The sequence below is a fragment of the Adelges cooleyi genome, unplaced genomic scaffold (assembly GCF_023614345.1).
Source record: "Adelges cooleyi isolate 19-005CV unplaced genomic scaffold, UGA_ACOO_1.1 ACOO_flye_CR_arks_rails_tigmint_CR_PRNA_30, whole genome shotgun sequence".
In the NCBI taxonomy this organism is placed as follows: Eukaryota; Metazoa; Arthropoda; class Insecta; order Hemiptera; family Adelgidae; genus Adelges; species Adelges cooleyi.
The window spans coordinates 12,921,232-12,946,154 of NW_026095971.1; the positions used below are offsets into that span (position 1 = coordinate 12,921,232).

Genomic DNA, 24,923 nt, shown 5'->3' on the forward strand with positions numbered 1-24,923 from the left:
AGCAAACTTTCATAGTTAATTGCCTCTGATTACTGGATACGCTCGAGTTGGGACGGTCGCGACGAAGGTAAACATATATAAAGATATATAATACAGGACGGGGACGACGAATTCTATAGGTCGCTGCTTTCACTTCCGAAACCAAATTAGTGAAATCCGCTTATGCGTCGGTTGAAAACGCTAATTTTTTACCGGTTTAATTTAAAGTTTTAGCACACTTATGTCCGTTTATCATTTAAGATTCAAGGGGCGATCAGAAATGGTTAATCTATACAATTTTATAAAACAGTAATTACAATTTTGTTTTTTTCTATAAATGCGGGCACTACGTTAATTTTGGCAGATTAATAAATAGACAATTAAAAGAAAAAAATTATCAATTATGTTAGCTTTAAAGGTTTGGTGAACTATTCTTTCCTATGCGACTAATACTATACTGCCTGAGTATTGCTGAGAAAACACACACTATTCTCAAACCTCAGTTGGTAAAAAACTTTTAATAATTATGTTACTGCCCACAATAGAAATGTTACTTACAGTGGCTATGATGAGACGACCACCCACCAAAAATCTAAAAAATACATGATGCTGTGGATTATCAGAAAATCTCTTCACCACGCCACATTTAGTCAGATCCATTATCTATCTAAATATTTATACATATAACCTCCGTGAAAGCAGTTTTTTATATTTTAAATATTATTTTCACATTAACATTTTAAATGGAAATTTGAAATGAATGTACATTTTTTTATTCAAGCCAATCACGCTAAACATTGCCAATCGATTGTTCAACGTTTTAGAGGTTCTCCATGGTGTTTTTGGAGCACGTACAGACAACGCAAATATCGAAATAACGGTTTAACCGAAACCTCGCGAAAACGATCATAGGACTCGCCTAAAGGTCAACCGCTTTAAGAAGATCTCTTCAGCTTCCGTAATAGCACTATTAAAGAGAAGTACAATTGCAAAAAAAATATTTTTAATCGCCCGCCCGTGTTTTAAGACGCGTTACATAAATGTCTTATCACCGTCGATAATATCGAAAAAAATATTATCTTATAACTGACGAATCAAGCCTTTACTTATACACAGTTAACACCATTAATGTCTAAGTAATAGAAATAGATATCAATTAGATTAGTCTTTAATTTAGATTTAGTCTTTAATGATTCCTAAAAAATTGTACAGAAAAACACATATAGAAGAAAACGTATTATCTAACGTTGTATCATTATCTAGTTGCACTTAAAAATAAGATTCACTGTGTTACTTGACTAATTTTACAAAAAAAATATACGTTTTTTAAACACCTGCCGAAAAACAAATATCACAGGAAACTGACGTTAAATATAATTAAAGTTTAATCATTTAATGTAGTACTTCAAGTATTTTTGAATTAATAACATAGTTCTTATCCGCAGATAGCAAATTATAATCGAAAGCAAGTTGACTTTAAAGATTTTCCTTGTACTATTTTTAAAATGAATTGTTTTCTTTTATCGTTATTAATTTCTTAATTTCTTAACGACTTTAACAGTCACGGGACTGGTATAATGGATAGCCAGTATATATTTGTATACGTATGAAATATATGTGCAGACTTTTGGACAAAGAGTGCCAGTAATCACAATGTTATTGTGGCTATTGAAATTGTATAGGCGTTTTTACACGGAGCCGTAGAAAAAGTACAACTAATATTGTTAATAGATTCAGCGGTCAATAATCAATAAAACCTTCAACTTGAAATACCTGTCCATGCGTTCCATTCTAATTCCGTTACTCGTCACAAAAAACTAGCCTTGTAATAATATTATATTGCACGCGATTTGCTTTATATTGTGTTTTGTAATTATTATTTTCGCCGAACGCACAATATTGTATCCTTCTGGCAAACGACGTTTGCGGAAAACTAATACGCACTAACACTCATTGCATATGGTTTACAACCCATAAATGGTGTGAATTGTATGAGTATATAATTGATTTATTATTTGCCAGTCGATGTAAAAAAAATAGACGACCGTTGTCGACGGATAGACCAGAGTACACAATGACTACCTTCTACGTACACAAATCGAACTGCGTGTAGGTGGCAAGCAGCGACAAAATGTGTTCACAGTTATTATAACCTAACCAGTTATCTGATTGTTTAAGCGAAAAAAAATTAAATTTGCCTGCGGTCTAATAATGGAGGCACATAGACAACGCAATTTGCTGTTGCGTGTGTAAATGTATTTTGGACGGATATCGGCGCAGTTAAAATGATATTAACCTTCCGTTGATAACTGATAACAGCGATAACGTTGGGGATACTCATCAGTACTCATCATCACCCTTGTTAGTTGTTACCAACAGAAGGTTAAATAATATATTTTTAATTATTCAATTTTTTTAGAATTCATTATTTTGTTTTTATACTCGTAACTCGTTTAAAACAGTTGGATGAATACCCACATTTTTAATGACCGGAAGGTGTTATTTGCTTTTAAAAACGTCAAAAACTAAAACGTAAGCCATTTATTGTTTTTTTAAAGGTAATTCGTTTTAAACCAAAAGCAAATGTGATTTCAAGTAAACAAAATTGTTCAAAGTACATGCACTAAGAATACGAAGGAGGGTAAAGCAAAATGTTGGCATTTGCCATTTAGCAAAAAAAAAAAGAAAACTTTTGTCATTGCATACAAGGCCTTATTTACGCCAGGACATTATGGGTATTAGTCCAGGGTCCATGCGGTTTAGGGGCCCACCTACTAGATTTAATAATTTTTATTTAATTTTCAATTTATATTAATAGGCCCATTTTTTTCTTTTGTCCGGGGCCTCAAAAATGCTAAATCAGGATTCCATAAAATATAGCGCACGCGTACGATTGAACTTTGAAATTAGTAAAATGAACGCTTGTTGACTATACGGACTATTTTTTTTTTTAGTGTACTATTGTTTAAAATAATTTAAGCATTAACACTGAGAGTGTCAGTCAATCGACGCCAACAGAAAGCGTTATGTATTTTTGTGTTTGTCTATAGATGGTCGGTAATTGCGTTTCATTTTTGTACTCGAAAGTTGACAACCCATGTATTTATTTCGTTACGAACGCCGTTGTAGATTTATAATATAAAAAACGGTGAATGCATGTATATTATTATTTACAGCGGCGATGAAAAGACGGGAGCTGCACTCTAGTTTCGGGAACCGCAGGACCTTTTTCCTATTCGGTTGATATATTTTTGGCATAATTATATCCAGGAAAGAAAGGCCGGTGTATGACGCATAGTATTTTCATTCGGTAAAAACATGTTGAGCGAAAAGCTTATTTTTTATTTATTGTTAGCGGACATACATATTATGACACATAATAATATGTGTTATTATTTATAATCATGATCGATTCGCCTTGAGTTTTGTTAGAGAGACAATTAAGGTGTCCGACTCGCGCGTCACGGCGATGACAAAGGTCGGCCATCAGTTGTGTGTGTGTATGTTCCGTTGTAAATAACTACAACGGAATGATGGTACGACGGGACTTTTTATTTTTATTGATCGTGTCGGGCACTGGGCAGATCGACAAACCAGTGACCACTAGAAGTTGGCCATTGCGTTATAAGTAATACGTTATGTACAAATACTATTCAATCGTCACAGGCTCCGTGACTAATTAAAGCTAGACGATGAAATGAGGGCACAATTTAATATAGCACAGCAAACGCCAAAACGACCAACAAACTTTGACTGTTGAAATTACACAAGAGAAGAGACGGGAGTACACATAACGTGCTCGCTTGGCGATGGAATAAACGCAATCCACGTGACCCGTCGGTTTTCCTCTTGCTTAGATGTATTCGATTGATGCACAGTCCCTGTTTGTACACAGAATGCAAATTAATTCGCGTCTGCCAATGATAGTTATACAGGCGCCAAACAACAGCAACATGATGAGGTTCATCGTCCCCTCGGCACTAAAATAATATAGTGTTACCACACGTGCAGCGGTATAATACGACGGATACGACGGATCCTTAGAAATGCGGTAGTAAAGTCTGGTAGGCGGCGGCCGTTTACACGGTATATCGACAGAGTGCAAGTCGTGTAGAATGTATGGAAAAAAGTCTATGGAAATCGTTATTGCCCCTCGCAGTCCAGTCCCCTAGTATTAAGAGACCGCATAACTTGTATTTTTTAATAAAGGGATTTCTCTTCAGAATTGAACAACGATTGCGAACCTTACCTAACAATCTCACATTGAAGCGCTAACTAAAAATTTGTATTGTTAATAATTAATTGTACATTTTGTCAGATTCCCCCAATACCTATACTATTTCCGATAAAATAAAAATAAAATCCCGTTTCCTCATTTGTAATATGGTCGTTATGACTTATAAACTTATGGCCATAGGAAAAAAAAAAGTTTACCGTGTACAAGAAACGATGTCCGTTGCGTTAAATATTAAGCTAATCGTTTCTATGCAAAAAGGTGTAAGCGGTTAGTTTTTGTTAACAATTTAAGCATGAAATTATAGAATATTTGACTATATAATAATTTGACTTATGGAAACTTACCATATACCTATACCGACAGCTGTATCAAGAACTATTCCCAGTCCAGCTGTTCAGGAGCAAGTTATTTGCATATGCAACGTGGCAAACAGAAATACATAATAATATAAATTATTTATTAACTACTTAAATTATAGTTTAGAAATCAATAATGGTTTTTAAGAGTCTCAAATACTAAATAATTATTTAGTAATTCAGATTGAAAAATTGTTTATCGACATGAATATATTTTGATGAAAATGTCTTCCAAAGACAAAAGATGACTCTTTAAAGGTTGAACAAAAATAAAATTTAAACGGCAATTTGCACGCGTGTATAAAATAGCTATGATGTTACAATTAATACGACCGATTTGTAAGCACACCGTGTTTGGCTTTTAATTATTTTAACTTCACTTCCGGCCATTGAACAAATATTTGTGCAAATGCAATTACTAAAATCCATCAATTACAATATGTTTCTCGCGGGGAAAAAGAACTTCTAAAAAGTTTTTGTGGTAGAAAAATGTTATTTTTTCCCTAAAACTTTATTTTTTAATTTTAATATAATTTATCTGCTGTTACTATATTCAATTAAGAAATTCTAAAACACATACAAGACAAATAACGATCAATATATTATTTTAGAGACCACGAGTATAATCAATTGGGGCTTCATAAGTTTTAAGTTTTGCTTATAACCACTAATACAGTGTAGTAACAATACATATACATTAGGAGTATACGTCAGAGTTCTAAAAAAAGGGTAATTTATTATTTATTCTTATAACTACTACCATATTATACAAAGAGCAATAAAGCGTAGGCAGGATACTTATCACAAAATTTAATACTCGAAACGTTACTTTTTCAATAATATAAAAGTATAATATATTTTCTTAACTGACGAGCTGTCATAGTGAGCAAATTTACAATTAAAGACAAAAATATCCGGTAAATTGTAAAAAAATCATCAGTTACTTTTTTTATTTTCTGGACTAACAAGGGGTAAAGTTTAAATTGACCCTTCACTCTTCAGAATATTTTAACGATATAGTTATTATTTTTACTTATTAGTTATTACAAATAATTTAAAATGTATTCCCTATAAGAGGTCGTCATGTCATTTTTTCCGGCACGTAAAAAATATCTTGGAGATGCACTTTTTTAAATATTTTCCTTTAAATACAATTCAAGACAAGAGTTTATCTAAACATTGTCAAGGTTACTAGGGACCAAGTAGTAAAGACTTCTTTAGATTGGATAGAATTTTACATTTTTCAAAGTCGTACAAATCTTCAATACAAAAAATGTTTTTGAAAAAAGTCTTTGTAAAAAAATTCTTGATACTCTAGTGCGTTCATAAGTAAATAAACCTAAAACTACGCCTAAAAATAGCGCATTTTCCTAAACATATTTTAGTAAAAAAAGAGGGCCGAATGAGTTATTAAAGTTGAAAAAAAAATGATTTTTGCATGGTTATTTGTTAATACGTGATTATAAAAATTGTAGCTTTATGTCAAGTTTTATCAAAAAGTGTTTGTAATTATCATTTACTCTTAATTTTTCATTTGGTTATTATGTAAGAGACTTACATAATAACTTACAACCGAGACGGTTTCACAAAAAAAAAAATGAATCATAGATGTAATCGATACAATTGTTAATGTAAGTCAGTATCATGCCTCAATAATTATGATATTTTTTTTTAATCTGAGAGACTTGCGTGGTGATAAAGAAAATACTTTTGTCAGCTTTATTGAACCAAACGCACACGTTAGTACTTTTATCTTGGTTAACCCACTTATAAGCCAAAATGTGCAACAACTAATATAGTTATGTTAAACACGTAGAGAACATTGCCTCAATTATAAATCGGTACTAGATTCTATTGTCATTTGTCATAGACATACGGATGACTGTTGAAGTAGGTAAGTATTTTTATTAAAAAATCATTAAGTACTCGGCATAAAAAAACAATTTGCTATCGATAAAGCCAAATAGCTCAAGGATCTTGTCTCCGTCATATAGTTCAAGGCGTATACGATATTAAAAAATAAAAAATGGCTTATTAGGTTAAAAGGCAACGCAACGGCGTGCGTTTTATTCATATAGTTTTTTACTGTACATCAAACGGACGGCACAAAACGAAAGTATTGATGAAAGAGAATAGACTGTTATAAAGTTTTGATGGCTATCAGCTACCAAAAAAGAATATTGTCGGTTGTTAGCTAGCGATGAATTGATTTTTTTTTATAAAACCAACGTTTAATAGCATACAGCTATTATGATGGTTGGATTACTTGCGAGTTGTGTGTACATTATTCACGTGTTTAATAGCAGTCGCGGCCGTTTATTTGCGAAAGTCGTTTTGTTTTAAGTTTAAACGGCGGGACGCTACTCATTTATATGTATACAATACAATATATTATACACACACAGCACACTAGGTAGGTATATAGTACCTAAGTAGTTACACGGAGTAACTGTTACTACAGAGTACAGCTGATATTATAGTAGTTAACTGCAGTGGTATTTGGAAATGTTTGCGACAGGATATATTGCGCGGTTAGCGATGATATTAATATAAACTATGTCCTTTTTTTAAATTTTATATAATATACCCTTTTATCCTTCCACATGGGTACCCCATATTGTATGCGTTTGGAAGGTGGTGTACACGAATATAATATTCACTATTCAGTTGATATAAATATAACATCTCAAATGCGGAAAATACACGGCGAATCGATCCACGGCCGAAGCGCCGTCGAGTAATGACGTCATTGTTCACCTAGGCAACCCCCGTTTACACTCGAGTCGGCCATCTGCACATGTACAACTGAATGAACGACGTGCACGGTTTATAACTTTTTACATCGATCTTTGGGTTATTTTTGGTTGCCCCCAACCACGTTTGTGTAAAACGTACAATCACTATAGGACCGAGTTTTATTTGGAAACTCCATCGTAGAAATCCATTCCGACGGTTATCGTACGTTACAACACCCTGTGACGGTCGATCAGAACCGATCTTGTTAAATCATATTATTATTATATATACTGTCCGGGGATGCTATATTCTGGGGGCTTTCCAATTCATATACACAAGTGTCATGGGGCGAACGGCTTCAATATTCCCATCCGTGTTAGTTGTGCTAGGTTTGTTGATCCAAGACCGTTTACATCAAGATTCCTCCAAATCCATATTGATATGTTCTGATTCAACATCGTTATTAAACGTTATGTGGCACCAACGTGGTGAGCTTTTTATCTTCATGGTCGGCTAAGTTGCTTTATTTCTCTTTCGAAGTCTTTTCTAACTATCTTCAATGATTTTACGGTTATTAGTTCAAACAAAATGCTATTTTACGTATAAAATATGAAGATAAACTAAAATTGTTTATTAATTGATTTCCCATATGATCATAATTGATCCTTCATGTTTCTTCGATGGTATATATGTTATTTCCACCAGAGTAAGACATACTTTAAAGACTCAATCGTGTCAGTTAGCGTCCAAAATGAGTTAGATGGATTATAGCATCTTAATCGGCAACTAAATTCTACAACATAATATGTTAAAACTGAGGCGATGGATATATTTTTTTATGGCAAGGGCCGGACAGTTTGTGGTCATATGTTTGTAACGGTACATGTTTATACTGTTAAACGTCACAAACCCGAACTTCAATCATCGAACAAGTTTGGTTAAAATCAATTTTACGTACTGCTTTTTAAACTTACAACATATATGACCGTTTCAGTAAAACTACATGCTTAAACAAACTACGTTAATAAAAAGAACCTCGAATGTGGATGCACTGTTAACCGTTTATTGTAACAGGGTGTCAAATACTTGTGCATCGTTCAGTATCAGTATGGTTGGTCACTGATTTACGTTTCACGATGTAGTAACAGAAAGAAAAGTATTGACATTGACGGTGTCATCAACATTCAGGAATCGTAGTCTATTATGAAATGGTTTTGTTTATATGTTAAAAGTAAAATATTATACTATACAGTATTAGTATGTATTTGGTACGTCTTTTAAACGCATCAACAACCCATCAAGGACTCGGTTTATATTTCTTGAAGAGAAATCGGCCACAGTCGGCACCGTCGAGAAATCTGAACACCAAATGCGAACACAATTTCTCTTCTGCTTGCAAATAAATAACCATTATAAGTCGGACTTTATTATTACTAATCGAATACTTGACAAGCATTACATCATATCCTTTAGCTACACAGCCTGTATAGTAATATATTAATTAAACCGATATTGCACAAAATTGTTTTTTTGCACATTGATATAACTAATAATACTAGCCAGTAGCCGTATCGTTTTATACATACCATTTAGAACTAAATTTAAAACAGATTATTTTATTCACCTGTTTGCCAACAATCCGGTAACCTCTATTACGTTTCAGGAACTAGGAAGTACATCATCTGTATATACGTATACACATAGTCATATATTTATAAATGTATTTTGTAAATCAACTTACATAAACACGGTTATTGAATTTAACACCTAATTCCTTTGCGCAGTCTATTTTCATATTAAAAAAGAGATAAAAAAAGAAGAACGTTTAAAGATGAACAACGGATAGAGCCAAAACGTCAATCACGGTGACTATTACGGTGAAATGTAAACACATTGAACGAATTTAAAGGTTAAGTTAAAAAAAAATACATATATTTTATGTTATAAATGGTTACAGACAAACAGAAGACACATAAATGTATATTTATATACATAAATTGTATATACCTATTACGAAGCGATCATTCATAAATATTATAATATAAGGTTGACAGAATGCATTTTTCTATATTTATATTTTACAAGGTCTATTAACGACCTGTATTAACGACATTGGATAAGAAAAAAAGGTTATATTGTTATTTAACCAGGGCCATAGTTAAGATGCTGTCGACGCCGTATTCAAACGCCTTGGAATCCGTAGTAAGTGTAACTTTTTCATTTAAAAATTGAATAATTAATATATTATGTCTCATTCATTTACTATAGTTCTGAGGAAGCAGGATTTCTTTTTTTTTAGAAGCAAAAAACCTAGTGTACATTTATTCCGTGTCAAAATGTACACAGTTCTAACAATTCGGAAAAACGTTCGTTGACGACTAACAATTACAAATAATTTTTCGGCGGTTACTTTGACAAAGAGTGTAGACTGTAAAGTGCAAAACTTTGTAAAACTGTATGGTTTTGAACACGAGTCCTAGCTAAGACATGAGAGCAAGACTCGACCTATCTGACCACGTGATGTTGAACTTTAAACGGACAAGTACCTATAAACCTTGCATACATAGATTATTTGAATAACAAATTATTGAGCAAAAGAAATTTGTGTTTGAATAATTTTGATCTTTTCCGCCTCTCGTTTATATGTAATACATTCGTCATTATATCTAATGGATACTCTATAATTACTGATCCTATTATATTATGTTAGATAAACTGCAACTCGGATAACCCTTAGCGTCGACCCTGGCATTGATTTAACCGAGAAAATCAGGTGTATCGCGTTTTGACCCTATTTTTCTCTGACCACCTCTATAACAGTACATATAATATGTATCATATATATGTAAATAATGTATGTACTCTAAATTCGCGTCCAAAATTTTAAATGCAATTAAGTCGTATAATAAAAAAATCAGATAATATTACAACCAACCGTGTATTAATATTGTATATCCAATGAGGTACATATTGGGTTACGCTTACACATAATATAATATTATCGTCTACGTTTGAAACAAAGAACATGGGAGCGAGTGAGTGTGAGATTTCTTTAGGTTCAAGGATCTCTGGTATGGGTCTATCGTTTGTCATGCAGCAGTTGTGACCGTGTTACTACCTCGGTCAAACCCTGCTCCTTGTATCCACGAGTTTAATAATAATATAAATAATATTATTAAATTATTTAATAGTATTTAGTAATACGTAATTTTCCGCGGCGCGCAGACCAAAACGCTTTTAGTGGATATATATAGACATATTATAAAGCATTACATTGGTGCATTTATGTATTTTTATGCAGATATTTACCTTATAGTTACGGCCAATACTACTATTATCACAGCGACAAGCACCATTGCAATGAGAACACCGCATACCATGTATACTCCTTCATTTGGAGCATCTGTAAAAAAAAATCAAATAAATATATTAGATATTATAATTTTTAAACAGCATTAGACGATGATGGCAGATGAGTTTTATGAATATTGAAGGGAAATGAAAATGTTTAGTGAAAAATCTGCAGGCTAAATATTAATTTTTGTGTACTAAGATCTGTTATTTTCCTCAACTAAACGTCTCTATTATTACAGAATTTAAAGTGTATCATTTCACACTACCAATAATATCAATTGTCCCGAGTAATTTTATTTTATTTATCTTTTGTATTCGTCGAAGTTGATGAAACGACTGCAAAGTTTTACTACGCAATATCGCGTGTAATACAATATATTATACTTTACACGGGTAAACTATTGTAATGGACACTGGAGTCTGGACGTTGAGTAAGTAAACATGATAAATATATAATATCTTGCTATCATAACTCATAAGTTAAAACACAGTAGGATTCTATAAAAATTCAAAATAACAGATTAAAATGTAATGACGTTGCATAACGTCTTAATCATAAACGCATCTTCTACACATATGTTTCGCAAATGACACAAGTCAAAAAATCGTAATTTTTAGTTAATACCATGGTAAAAACAGCTCTAGAATTTTGAAATAACCATTTTTTGGAAAAATGATTAAAAATGTAAAATATGCTTTTTGATAGGCTCGGTTAACAATTTTCTCAACACATTTTTTGATTCGTGTCACAAAGCACATGTGCAATTTGAATTCAGGGTGTTTTTTTAAGTACATTTTTACATTTGTATTCTTATAATATGAACGTAAATGTTGCTGGCCTCGAAAAAAATGCACCCACCCAAACGTATTTTATTTCTTGGGGCTAAAGTGAGTTTTTATATAATATTATTTTTCCTTCGTTAGCAATAAGAACGATTCAGACGGGATCATCGACTCTCTCTGCAGGTCACTAACTTCCTCTCCCGTCTCCCTCCGGACGCGCCTCGTCCACATGTTTTGTCAGACACGCTCCATCCAGGGTTTCTCATCCCTACTCATTATCTTCATAGCGTTTCATTCCGCAGTTTCAAAAACGAGCATATACCTATGTACGTTTTAAATTTATATGACAGACAATAACATTAACGTTGTCCTTGACGGCTACAAAGACTCCTTTTTCTCGCGACTTAAACCCGATATCGTTTCCGATATGTTCGGTAAATTGAGAGTAAAAATAAAATTTATATTAGTCACTTGGGCCTTGGGCTCGAGTTTTTTGTTGACTCGGTAGTTTTAACAAAACTGTTTTGTATTTTATGTAATACGAAAATATTGCAGTTGTCAGCTCATATGCCCACGTGCTTCTATGCGACTCCTTAGTTTTTCTCTAATTCGTCATTATAAGCTACAAAATATTTTTTAAAAAAATGATATACAAAACGATCATTCAGTTCCATAAGAGAAAAGCTGATAACCATTACGCCCGTTCTTTCCCTACATTTTATAATACAATAGCTACAGAATAGGGTATAGGTACACTTGCTGACGTATGGTTATATTTTGTTTGGGGTTCGAAAAAATTAAAAATACGGAAACCATATATTATAATGTGCGAGCCATCCAATGTGGAATACATCCCACATAATATGGGACATGATGTTAAACCACGGTTATTAGACCGTAGAACGGTAACAGGAATAACGGTTAATCCATAATTCGAATGGCGTGCCGAATTCGATTGTATTGAATATAGGCAATGCGTTTGTCGTTAATTTAACAATAATATATTTTAAATGTGTATTACAAATTATCACACAAACGCTGCCCAAACCGTAAACGACCAGTTGTATGACACTATAGTCTGTAGAAGTTTCCTATTTGATAGCTGAGGTTTGATAGCTCATGTCTATACAGCTGTTCAGAAAGTATTGTGTATATTTCATTATGCATGCACAGAAAATTCATATCAAGTAATCATTTAAATATAAGTAAAAAAAACGTTAATAGAATATAGGTACTGCGTAACATGTATACATCCAATGATATCAAGTATCACTTATCAGCGTTCTGTGTTAACGAGGCGCTGTTAACGCATTTATTTATTTTTTCAGTTTTATAAACTTTTTCATTTATTTAATATCGTATGATGCATTATTATGATATAAATATAAATACACGTAGATGGGTCAAATATGTATAGCTTTATTATGAATTGTATGACGAAAACCACTATAAAGATTATAGTCACATTAATTTAAAGAAAATCTACAAAAACTAAGTAATACTACTTAGCCAGTTTCTGAAATTCATAGAGAATAGTCACTTAGTCACGTCTAAAAATGTCTACGTCTAGCGCTACTTGTAAACTAATAAAGAATCGCATTCTACTTAGCGTCTCGTTAGCATGTCAACCGTACAGAAATGATCAAATCAACGCTAAACGGCACATTTTCTTCGACTCGTGAATGTTGTGATGTTATTCAATCAGCTAATCATTTTCTCATTTAATTAAACAGCACATTAAAATTGTATGTTTTTAGTTTTAAGACTCAAGAATACTTTTAACATATTTTTTTACGTCTAATACTTATGACCTTTTATTGGCAATTTTAACATAAAGCTTTTAAAATATTTGCCTGTAATCAAGCTGAAAATAATTTCATGTTGTTTTTTCATTCCCCTGATTATCCGACGTCATAGTTTCTACTTTCCAAATTCGTATAACAAAAATAAAGCGGTAAGCAATGCAGTACAATTTATATGTCCACAGTATTATTTTGGTTGGTTGGCTATAATAATATTATGGCGGCGTAGACATTTTTTCTCGTTTCACAACGGAGGTTTATATTGTCAAGAAGGTCTGTCCTATGATTTTTGTATGGCTTAAGTAGTCGTTCAAAACGTGACCATTGGAGCGCTGAGTGTATTTCTGGAAAAAAAGTAAACGATTGGCAACACTGATTTATGACGTTCAAATTCGTGGTATCATAATTTAAAAGTGTTCATAAAGTCAGTTCGTTTTGTTTAGTGAATTGTGTTTTAAAGCAATTCATGTGCGTAATTTTATTAAAGTTTATTCCGCTAGATACTATTATGAATTATCAACAAGATATAAGTCCTTTCTACAATTCGATTTCAGTAAAACACGAGGATGTTAACTCTAGTTACTCCACTTCAACCTCTTTTTTTGATCGTTCGCTAACTCTTATTCGTGAAGCGTTTTGTAAGAAAAGTTTATTCCCCTGTCACCTTTGTATACAAAATTACCTTCAATATAAAAATATAGAACGCGGAGAGCTACTGATCACAGAATACATCAAGGGGGGCGACAACTAAGATAAAAATAATGTAAATGACAAAATATTGTTTAACATTTTCCAAATTAAAAAAATTAACTGAAAAACCCCTATTTTTTTAAAGGACCCAAATATGTTTCAAATCTTGACAATTAATATACAATTGATATTAAATATGAAGATTTAAGTTTTTTCATTAATAAATATTTACCTTAACACAACATTTTTATTTTTTTCTAAATATTTTTGTACAAAAAAAAAATCATATAGTATTAGAAATTAGTACTAGAAATTTCATTTTCGTAAAAATTATTTTAAACAAAAAATTGTTTTGAAAAAATTAAGTAAATTAAGTTATTGCTTATAAGCTATAACTTACTTATATGCCTGTTAGACCTCTAAAATATGAATTTATCATTGTTTTCAGCGTACAAAAAAAAAAAAAAATATATATATATATATATTACAAAAATAATTTATTAAAAAATTGAACGAGGCAAACTATGCTTAGGTATGCCTAAATCTATCCCACGATTATCCAGTCTAATTAAAAGTAAGTCATTACAAGCGCGTGTTAGCATTAAAATTAAGATTTTTGGTAGCTCATTTTTTATGTATATGTAACCGATCTAGAGTGCTTTCTCGGTTGAAATTTCTAAATTCGCCAAATAAGACCATATTGATATTATTCTATACATATTTATAGTTTTCAACTTTTATACTAAATTATTTATGTTACGATATTTATATTTTATGTTAAAATATAAAATATTTATAATATACATAAATTTGAGTTTGCAATTTTAACTTGGAATAATTCATTTTTCACCTAACAATTTCCTGCATTTAACTCGTTAATCAGGTTGAATTACTTATAGTTGACTAACAGCTGTTCTCGAGCTATTATCGTATAATACAGGTGATACTACGTTGAGTATAATTCAGTCAATTAAATTTGACATTTGACAAGTCTAAGAATGATTAGAGTATAGTGTTAAACAAACTACTTATTAAATGGATTTTCGTATATATGCATAATCAAATTATAATGGAAATTATGTATAAAAGTGTTTTGTAAAAATGAATGACAGCGTTTATAAAACTGTATTAAGTTATATAACTCTATATGTATTTTTTAATGACAGCCAGTCGAATTACTGTTATTTAAATTATTGATATGTAATTCAACATTAATTAGAATGAAGATAATACTAAATCAAAACAAAACGTTTTATAATTTTATAATTTTTTTATCATATTTGACAATTTGAATTCTTTAGGAAACGTGGTACAGGGAAAATGACACAACTACCCAAATACTTAAAGGAAGATTAATCAAAATAAAAAATACGGTTCCTGGTTATTTGGATTTGGTCAAGCACATCTCGACAAATAACATGTAGATTACATAAATCATACAAAAAGCCAAAAGGGAATAAATAAATTAAAAGTACTACAAAGCCTAATGGCTTAAAATAAAAATGAATGAATCCAGAGTAAGGGGTATTTATTATGTGTGTAGTATGAGTAAAGAACTGTTTTATACAAATAATACATTAGTAATTTGTATTTCAAATACATTATAGTATTTCATTTATGTCTGTTATATCTACCTATTACTTTTGAAATATTAGTTGTTTAAGCCATTTTATATTACTTGCTCTCGATTACCAGGGATAATGTTAAATCATTATTAATTAATAATATTACACAATCGTGTACATTCTTTCTATATCTAATGCAGTAACATAACAATATTAATTTGTTGTAGAGCGTCGTGTAGATGTTTTGTAGATGCGTATATAGCTTTTTAATGAAACCAAATGTGGTAGTTCTAGTTATAAACGGAAAACGATTTAAGCTCGGAACCCATTAAAATTTTAGATTATTCTTGCAATTATTAATAATTGCAAGAATAGTTTGTTAAAATATACTTATGTTTGTATACGTAACAATTTGATTTTAGTGCTTCTTGTTTTTTAGACTTTGTGTGATGACCCGCGTACAGAGATAAATAGTAAAAAATTGCCGCAATAAATGAAAATGGCATGATTTTCACGATAGACAAATAGATATTTGGTGGGTTCGCGAGCAAATCATTATTATTAAATCACGTGTTAAGTGGAAATGAACACGGAAAGACTTATATCATCATGTGTGCCTATAACGGCCATCGGCTACATATCTATAGCAGCCAGAACTTACTTATCTGAGAGCATTGAGCAAAATAATTATATAATGTAAAAAATTACACCGTTAAACCGTTACACGATTATATTATAATTTATAGTATTGATATTTACCGGCCGTTATGGTTTTACACCACTGTTGAACGCGGACGTCTATCGCTCTTGGTATTAGTCGTGCCAGGTCGAAATGCCGCATTTGTCCGATTTGCTGTGGACTCCACGGGGCAAAAGTGTTTTTTTTTAAGAATTTTTTTTCGGGGAAAGGGGGGTTCAAAACGATTGGGATCGTTGGTGGCCGTCATTCACTTAGGAAAAAAACACACACACTTCACCACTCAAGGCTGTTTAAAACGGGCGTGCACGCGGTTGTAAAACGCCATATTTTTCCAAATGACAACTATATACTATAACTGGTCTTGAGCGTATTTCTTTTTAAATTTTTTTAATTATATCGGACCACAATGATACACATTACACATATTATAAAATACAATCACTATGACTAACGGCCAAGCCAATTGATCTACGCGTCGTTCATTGATAGTTTTTTTCCTCTTTGAGAGGCTATCGCTGTTTTAGGTCGTCGCCGATGATAACGAAAGACTAACAGTATTTTTTTGTCTTCGGCAATCAATTAATGCTCTCATTGTGAGCGTTGTCTTAATAGTAAATAAAATGATTTACGGAAAGTGGAGCGGCGATTTTTGAACAAACAACAGCCTTATCTTAATTCATTCACAGCTGATGAAAAGTGCTCGGTTGCGCACATGTACAGTACGGGTTATACGCATGTGCAATACAAATAATACATGTTTTTAAAATAAAATAAATTATTATCATTATTATTATACTTTATAAGGTACTTCGTACTCAACCAAGGATGTCGGCATGCTGTGTATAATCACGTGACCACAGGCACCGATAGCGTTTGTAAGCAGGCCTCTTGGGCGGTTGTTTGAAAAAAAGTTAAAAAATGTACATTTAAAATAGGTATAATGTGACGAAAAAAAAAGTTGAATTTTAATAAGCGAGTCGGTGTTTGACCGCCGTTAGTATCAGCGGAAATATACAGTGAAAAACCAGTTTCAAAATTAAAGAATATATATATATATATATATAAAATAGAGATGTATTATATAAAAAAGTACCTACCTATGTATTTAATATATCTACGTTTTCAATGCAAACGATATTCCAATTCAGTATAACATTAGAAACTCGGATTTTGTTAAAAAATATATCGGTGCGTTGTAAGTTATAACCTTGTTGAAACCTTGAAATTGATTTTGTACCACGCCGTTAAGTAGATGCAATTTTCATTTCAGGATAGAATAGTTCTACTCGTTAATGCAAAATTATAATATGATTGTCAAGGTCTATTTAAAAAAATAATCTAACCAATACTTAAATCAATAAAAAATCCTGCGACTTAATTATATAATGAAGAATAACTTTTTATGCTACATTATAAACATTGGTTAAATTATTTACAAATCATACATAAATAAAATAACATATGAAATTCTATAAACAAGTGACAGAGTTATTTTTAGTAATTTTTTTCATATTTTTTTAATTTGATGACTAGTAAATGACTTTGATAAACTATTGCGTAAGCCTCAACCCCTAGAAAAGTCCATCATTTAATTTATAGTAAAAGTTTCGTTTCAACTTGCACGGGAGAATGGGTGTATAGGTATTATAGAGAGGTGAATACATAGTATCTCATTGATAAAAAACAACATCTAACATAAACTAATAAACTAAGAGATCAATAATTCCTCCAATAAAATCCTAATATCTTAATAAGACCAATATCCAAAGTCGTCAAACGCATTACACTTAGTGTAAGTCGTACATTTTACATTCCCCTTTATTTTAATTTAATTTTGTTTTGTTTCTTTGTTTTTTATTGTAAGTATTTTTTGTTTATAGAAGTAAATATTAATAGATAGCATCACATGATGTCAATTAATGTGATACCTACATATTTAATGGTTCTGGTTCTGTACTGTCCATATTAAATTGTATTTGTTTATTTTACTACATTGGAAAATATTTAATGAATCCAACTTTCAAAATTGTAGACTGCATTAAAAGTAATATTAACGTTTGAACTCGACGAGAAAAAAATATGCGGATAATTAGATTGTGTTTATCAGTAAAACTAAAAAAATGTATGATTTAAGGTAGTTTATTATTATTGAGTACTATAATGTATAAACCCTAATTTATTGTCGAATTTTTCAGTTATTTTTATTAATTATTTTAATCAAAATTGTTCTTTATTACCAAATTGGCCAGTGTATTAATAAATAAAGAAATAATTATAGTGTATGACTTACCGACATGTTCGGATGAGTATTCTTGATCTGAAAAAGAAAATCGTATTACATTAAAATAAGAAACAAAACCATAGTTGATATCATTTAAACTGTAAAGATGTAAAATTATTAAGGTGTAAAGTATAGGTAATTTTTAGCAAAATCTGAATTTAAGCCTTAACCTTATAGTGTACAGTATAAATGAATACAGTAATAGGTATTCTTTATTGGTTTTTATTTTTTTTGTCACAGAAAATTCTATAGGAAAATTATGATTGTGTTTTCATTAAAATTGCTTTGCGCAGGATTACGCGGGCAATATTCACAGTAGATTTACCCAATTGTCACAATATGTTATAAATAATATATAACATAACTTTGTCTGTCTTTTATCTGTGTAGTAGTAATTTGTTGATATCAATATTTATTACATTTTAATAAACAAAAAAAAAAGGGCATGTGTTTAAATTATAAAAAAAATAAAAACGTTACGACACAGGTAAAATTCTTTACCGTGCACTGTAAACATTTTATAATTCACATACAAATACAGCCCGAAAAACCTTGTCTGTTGCACAACAAATTAATATAAGTCTTAATACATCCGTTTTTAAAATATTAAGTTAAAAACCATACATCACAACGTTATATAATGATATGAAAAAAATGATATTATAATATGAATTTACTGGTAGACACAAAAATAATAGTAGTTTTAAAGTTTTTCTTTATTTGGAAAATATGTTTTATATTAGTTTTTTTAAACCTTTTTAGAATTTTAAATTTGTTTCTTAATGGCGTGTGACCTCTACGTCGTGCCCAGGGCTTTATTATTATTATTATTATTATTGTTATTATTATTTGATACCTACATCGTTTTCTTGAGAAATTTACTTTTTTTCTGTAGTAATAACGTATCATAGTAAACATTTTAATAATAATAATTATGAAACACTCAGTAGGTAATAGAGCAAATACGACTAGTATACAATAACAAACAATGTTATGGTCGATTTCTTGATAACCGATTAGCTAATACAATTTAACACTAAAACAATAAAAATGTGTAATAGTATTTTCATAATTCATGGTCATATTTATCTTAATACTTTTTTAACTTCAAAAATATTAATAATGGTGCATTTATGATAACTTTTGGGTCAAATTGCCTACTTTCATTGAGAGCATTAAATTATATCTTGTATATAAATCAAATAGTTGTTATTAACAATTATAAAATAATATAATAATTTACAAATATTTCCCTTTCTGAGTTATGACAGGTAATTTAGCAGGTCATAGTAAAAAAGTCAAGTTTATTTTATTATTGATAAAGTTGTACGTTTATACAGTCATTACATAGTACAGTTGTATATTACGTTTATACTTGTTAACCATAATTAACTTAATGCGCATTAAGTTATGACGAATTCTAGTGTGGTCATAGATACATCTCGCATAATATTACACATAAAAGGCACATAATATGATTTTAAGTTATTATTTTATAATAATTATTCTATGATAGTCGGTTGATAACTTAGGTTAGGTTAGGTAAACTAACCTAACCTACAAATTCATGACCTGAAATATGAGTTATAAAATGAATATTTATTATGGGTACTTCCTTAAAATTACAAGCTATTTAATAAGGTTGGCGAAAATTACCCCACTCCATCACACTATAGGTTGACTGCATTCGGTCAAACACGAGTAGATCGGTTAATTTGTATTTAATCAACTTAAATCTGATGAGATATCCAAAACGTTTCACAAATGAGTATTACAAATCTTCGTTATTTGCATAATAATGCATGACTTTAAGTTTACTGTTTTATAAGCATAATAATAGCTAGATTAGTACGAAATATAAAAGTACCGTTCTTAACTCGCTTCATTAATTCAATGTGAATTCGAATTTAAGTTTACGTGTAATTTTTTATGTAATAGAAAGGTTTATTTCGATTTTTGGAATCGAAAAAAATCATGAATTCCTATTAAGCAAGTTTCATTAAGAACGATTTTACAAGCATTTGCACCTAGGTTAACTTCACTCAAATAAACTACTGCATGTAAACGTGTTAATCGATTTAGCGTAATCTGAATTAATATTAATTCTTGAAGTTAGCTAATTAGGATTAAGCTAAAATCAACTTGTTTCCACGCATAACATACACTGATTTATCTAATTCGAAATTAACTAAATGGATAATAACTACTGTAATATAATATTATGAAATATTACTATGAGTACATGCAAGGATAAAACTGAAATGTGTAATGCGCATTCAATTAATACATTTTTACGTTGCAGTTTATAAGCAAGTATTAAAAGTTTATACATAAATTTAATAGAATGGAATTAAATTATTTTATTATTTATGTTCTATTTCATTTTTAAATAACGCACTTCTCCTATTTCTCTTAATGTAGTCTCAAACGTATGCACAATTATAAGACTATATAGTTAACAAGTATAAATAGTATAAGATTTTAGTGATGGGAAACCGAAAATCCGGATTTTTAAAAAAAAAACGCTTTTTAAGTCATTTGAAAATCCTATAATTGTTAAATACTATTACAATATAAACTGTGTACCTAAGTAAAATTTGTTGATAAATTTTTTTAAAAATAACTCTTAACTTTGTCTTTAAAATGCTTTCGGATTCCGGATTTTCGGATTTCAACAAATCCGTAATTCAAAAGCAGTTTATCTCTTTGGTGTTTTGTTTTATTTTCACATATTTATCAAAAAAATGTTACTTATATATAGAGCATTTATATTGTAAAATTATTTAACACTTATATGGTTTTTAAGTAGCTTAAATAGCGTTTTTTTGTGAAAATCCGGATTTTCCGATTCCCATAACTATAAGATTTTTATCAATCATGTGTCAAACGCAATATTTTTACATTTAAATTTCCCTGTTAACACCTTAGACATTTTTATGTTTCTAGTAATAAATTCTGATAAATAATATGCGTATGAAAAATCTGCCGGTTCATTTATGCATTTAGGCGAATCGTGAAGTAAAATATAAATCTAAAACGATTAGAGAATTTACTTTTATAGTTAACGTATTTGATATAACACGTCGATTTCAACGAAATCAATCAACCGTTGTCTCTTGGAAATCTTATAACAGCTTAACATAAAATCGAAAATAAACAATTAATAAAGCGAGGAATTGATATTAACTGAAAAATATCTTTACAAACTGTAAGCAGGTCAACTGTACAAGTCTTGAGACGTGCTTACACGTTCAGCTAAGCTGTGCAAACGAATTGTACGTACTTTGATTTGCACAAACTAATTGTGCGTGTGTTTAAAAATCGTTTGATTGCACAATTAAAACAAATGTAAACTGAGCGAGTACAAACGGTGCTCGAAAAAACTGTACAATCGCACAGTTTTCGGAGATTGCAAACGGATATCGTGGGATTAGAACTATAACTGAAAAAAAGTAAAAACTTAACGTGTAAATTCTAAATAATTTACTAATCTCATTTGCGCAAGTTGACTGCACAAAAATACCATAAACTAGTTTGCGCAGTTTAATTTACAAGCGCTTGCGTGTACGCAGTGTTAACATCCCTAGTTTTGGTACTTTTTTAATACAGAAATAACATAACGGTGTACGAAAACACCACAGCCTGACCGCCAACGAGATTTGTTAAGACGCGACTGCTTGGAGGTCTGCTTGAACGTGTAAACCCACCTTTATACTACGCAATCGGAAATTATAGTTGATTTATTATGAACATGTTCAATACGTGAAATAGGTGTTACTTGTTAATGCACTTGTATTTTGTTTAACGAAACCATTAAGTAATTAGCTAAGCTAACACATCGGATGCATAGCTAATCGTATTTTTTTGAAAGGGTTTAAAAAAAATATATATATATATATGTATGAATAACACGTTAATTAAAAACAATTATGATAATTTGTTGATTTTAAGCGTTTTATTCACGGTACGTAGAAAAATATTGGTAATTACTCAGTTCTTAAAAAGAGTTTTTATTTGTTACCCAATGGCCAAGAATGCGGACTGTGGTTATAATATTGTATTATATAATCGGGTTTTCCCAATCAAATAATTTGTTTGCGAGTATATAATCGTGTAAAATCTCAACAACGATCATACGGCGCAAATGAAGTACAATATATAAGTACATGATACGCGTGTGATTTTAATAATATAATATTATAAACAATATTGGTTTACGTTTTGTTTAATAAGGAGATTGTTTTCTCAAAAATCGAAATAAAAATACAATATCATGTCATCGAATTCGTGGTCGGTGTTACATTTGTTTTGGCGATTAATAATAGCCTTTTAAGAGTTACGTATATTTTTAAAGCGAATTTACATATTATTATTATTATTGCACACAGTGCGCTTGTATTAGTTAACCAACGTTCATGGAAATCTCGCGGTCCAGTTTATATATATATAATATTTTCTTTCGGTGCCAAGGACAGTTTATTATCGGCGTAACCCGATTGTAAAAACGGCTTAATCATAAGTCTCGTTTGAAGAAACCCCGGTTGTATGTGCGACCCGTGCACAACTGTCTCTGTCACGTTGAAGACTTTTAATACCGTGTACGTTATATCGCAGGCATGTTTTCAATCGTGTGTGTATGTGCGTGTGCCTTACATAATAGGTACATACGATAATGTAGTACACCTTTCAAGTACACGTCTTAAAATCGCGGGGGACGTTTATGACTCGGCAACCGCTAAAATTTTTACATAACGTTTAGTTGGGCAGACCGATATATGACGTTTGGCAACATTGAACGAGTATTTATTTTTTTATTATTGTATTCCTTCATTTACTTAATCAAACCTTACCTTGTCCACTAGTTTAGGTAAATCCATAACATGACTAAGCTGTAGAAAAAATAAACCCAAACGCCAAAACTAGTTAACGTGATAAATAGAATTATTATTTAAATAATTCGCAATATTTCTATTACCTAATAATACTCGTGTATTTTTATTTTTATCCGTACGCAAATTACATAGGAAATAGTCGAAGGTATATTGTAGTATTTCATATCGTTTTGCTCTGATAAAATTCTATAATAATTATTGTATACAATATCTGTGTTTTGGGTCTAAGAGAACCAATTTTCATTCACTGCCAAAAATAGTAATTTTAATATCTACGAACATTTATCTGTTGTACGACTCACTCGTGACTCGTCTAGAAAATATATTATAAGTATTATTATATGTTTATTGTTTAGAAAAGTCATTATATTATGGCTTTTAAAAATCAGGAAGCGGTTGTCAAAAACATTAATCAAAAAGCGACCAACAGAGATAATATATATTATGAGATTAAGAATAGACTAAAATTATAGGTATATGAATATATCTATTGAGTATTGACTTTATCGTGTCAGTCGTTTGTTAAACATGTATTATAATAATAATTATTTTTAATTATTAAAAAATGTTTATAGTGATAAAAAATGTATTAGAAAATTGAAATATTAATTCTTAAGTTCAAAGTTGTAGAACTCGACCTGGACACAACATTTTTAAATTAAAAATTACCATCACATATAAATTACTGAAGCTATGTTTTTGGCATTACTGTTGGAACATGCCATCCTTATTTATAAGCCACACAAGTCGACATCATAGTAAAAATTGTTATCTTGGTCACACGCGCGAGATTTAAAACAAAACAAGTATCGCCCGTTAGAATGGCCTACCGACTTGGTTTATAGGATAATAATTACCTAGTAACAAAAAAAAAACGATAATTGTATGTACATACATGCGCCTAGATAATAAGACATATTTTCGTTGTTCTTAAGCGGACGTTAAAATTCCAATGAAAATAAGTTAGACTTAAAAAATTACTATCTGGACTCGTAGGTAAAGTAAACGTTTAAAACAAATTTCATGTAAATTCGCGATTTATTTTCAAATTGGAATCGAAGTATATACAAACATACTGTTAAAAATTCTTTCTTACAATATTAACCGTTTTTGATTGATGGCGCATTTGATTGGGCCTGTGCTCTATAATTATCCATCGACTATTCGTATCTTCTGTTTTGAGTGTTAAACATGTAATTTACCATCACGGCCAAGTAATAATTAGTATGGTTTTTTTTGTTTATATTGATTTATTTTTTTTGGAAACATTTTTGATTGAATGCAAACTAATTAAATATTTAAATAAACCCTTAATCACAAAAATAATTCTGTATAGCGTATACGTATTTCGGCAGCAATGATACCATCTAATGATGATGCATACAACGACAGTCTGTTGTTATACGCTATAGAGTATTTTTGTGATTAAGGGTTTATTTAAATATTTAATTTTTTGATAATATATAACCACATTTGTTGCTTATGGTTTTTCTAGATTTTATTTAACGGTTAATTAGATTGTATATTTGTTTTCTCTTGCCTTGTAAA

General features: G+C 30.6%; 1 protein-coding gene across 3 annotated transcripts in view; it reads right to left on the bottom strand.

The window, feature by feature from the left end:
• Positions 1-24,923, bottom strand: part of LOC126837902 (uncharacterized) — a 114,810-nt gene that overhangs the window by 14,889 nt on the left and 74,998 nt on the right. For 2 of the 3 annotated variants that reach the window (XM_050571880.1, XM_050571881.1), the window contains 2 exons: positions 18,493-18,519; positions 10,618-10,711 (listed from right to left, as the gene is read on the bottom strand). In XM_050571880.1, the coding sequence (XP_050427837.1) occupies positions 10,618-10,711; positions 18,493-18,519 (121 nt within the window). Of the gene's footprint in view, positions 1-10,617; positions 10,712-16,261; positions 16,743-18,492; positions 18,520-24,923 lie in introns of those variants that run through there. The other variant, XM_050571882.1, reaches the window with a different exon arrangement.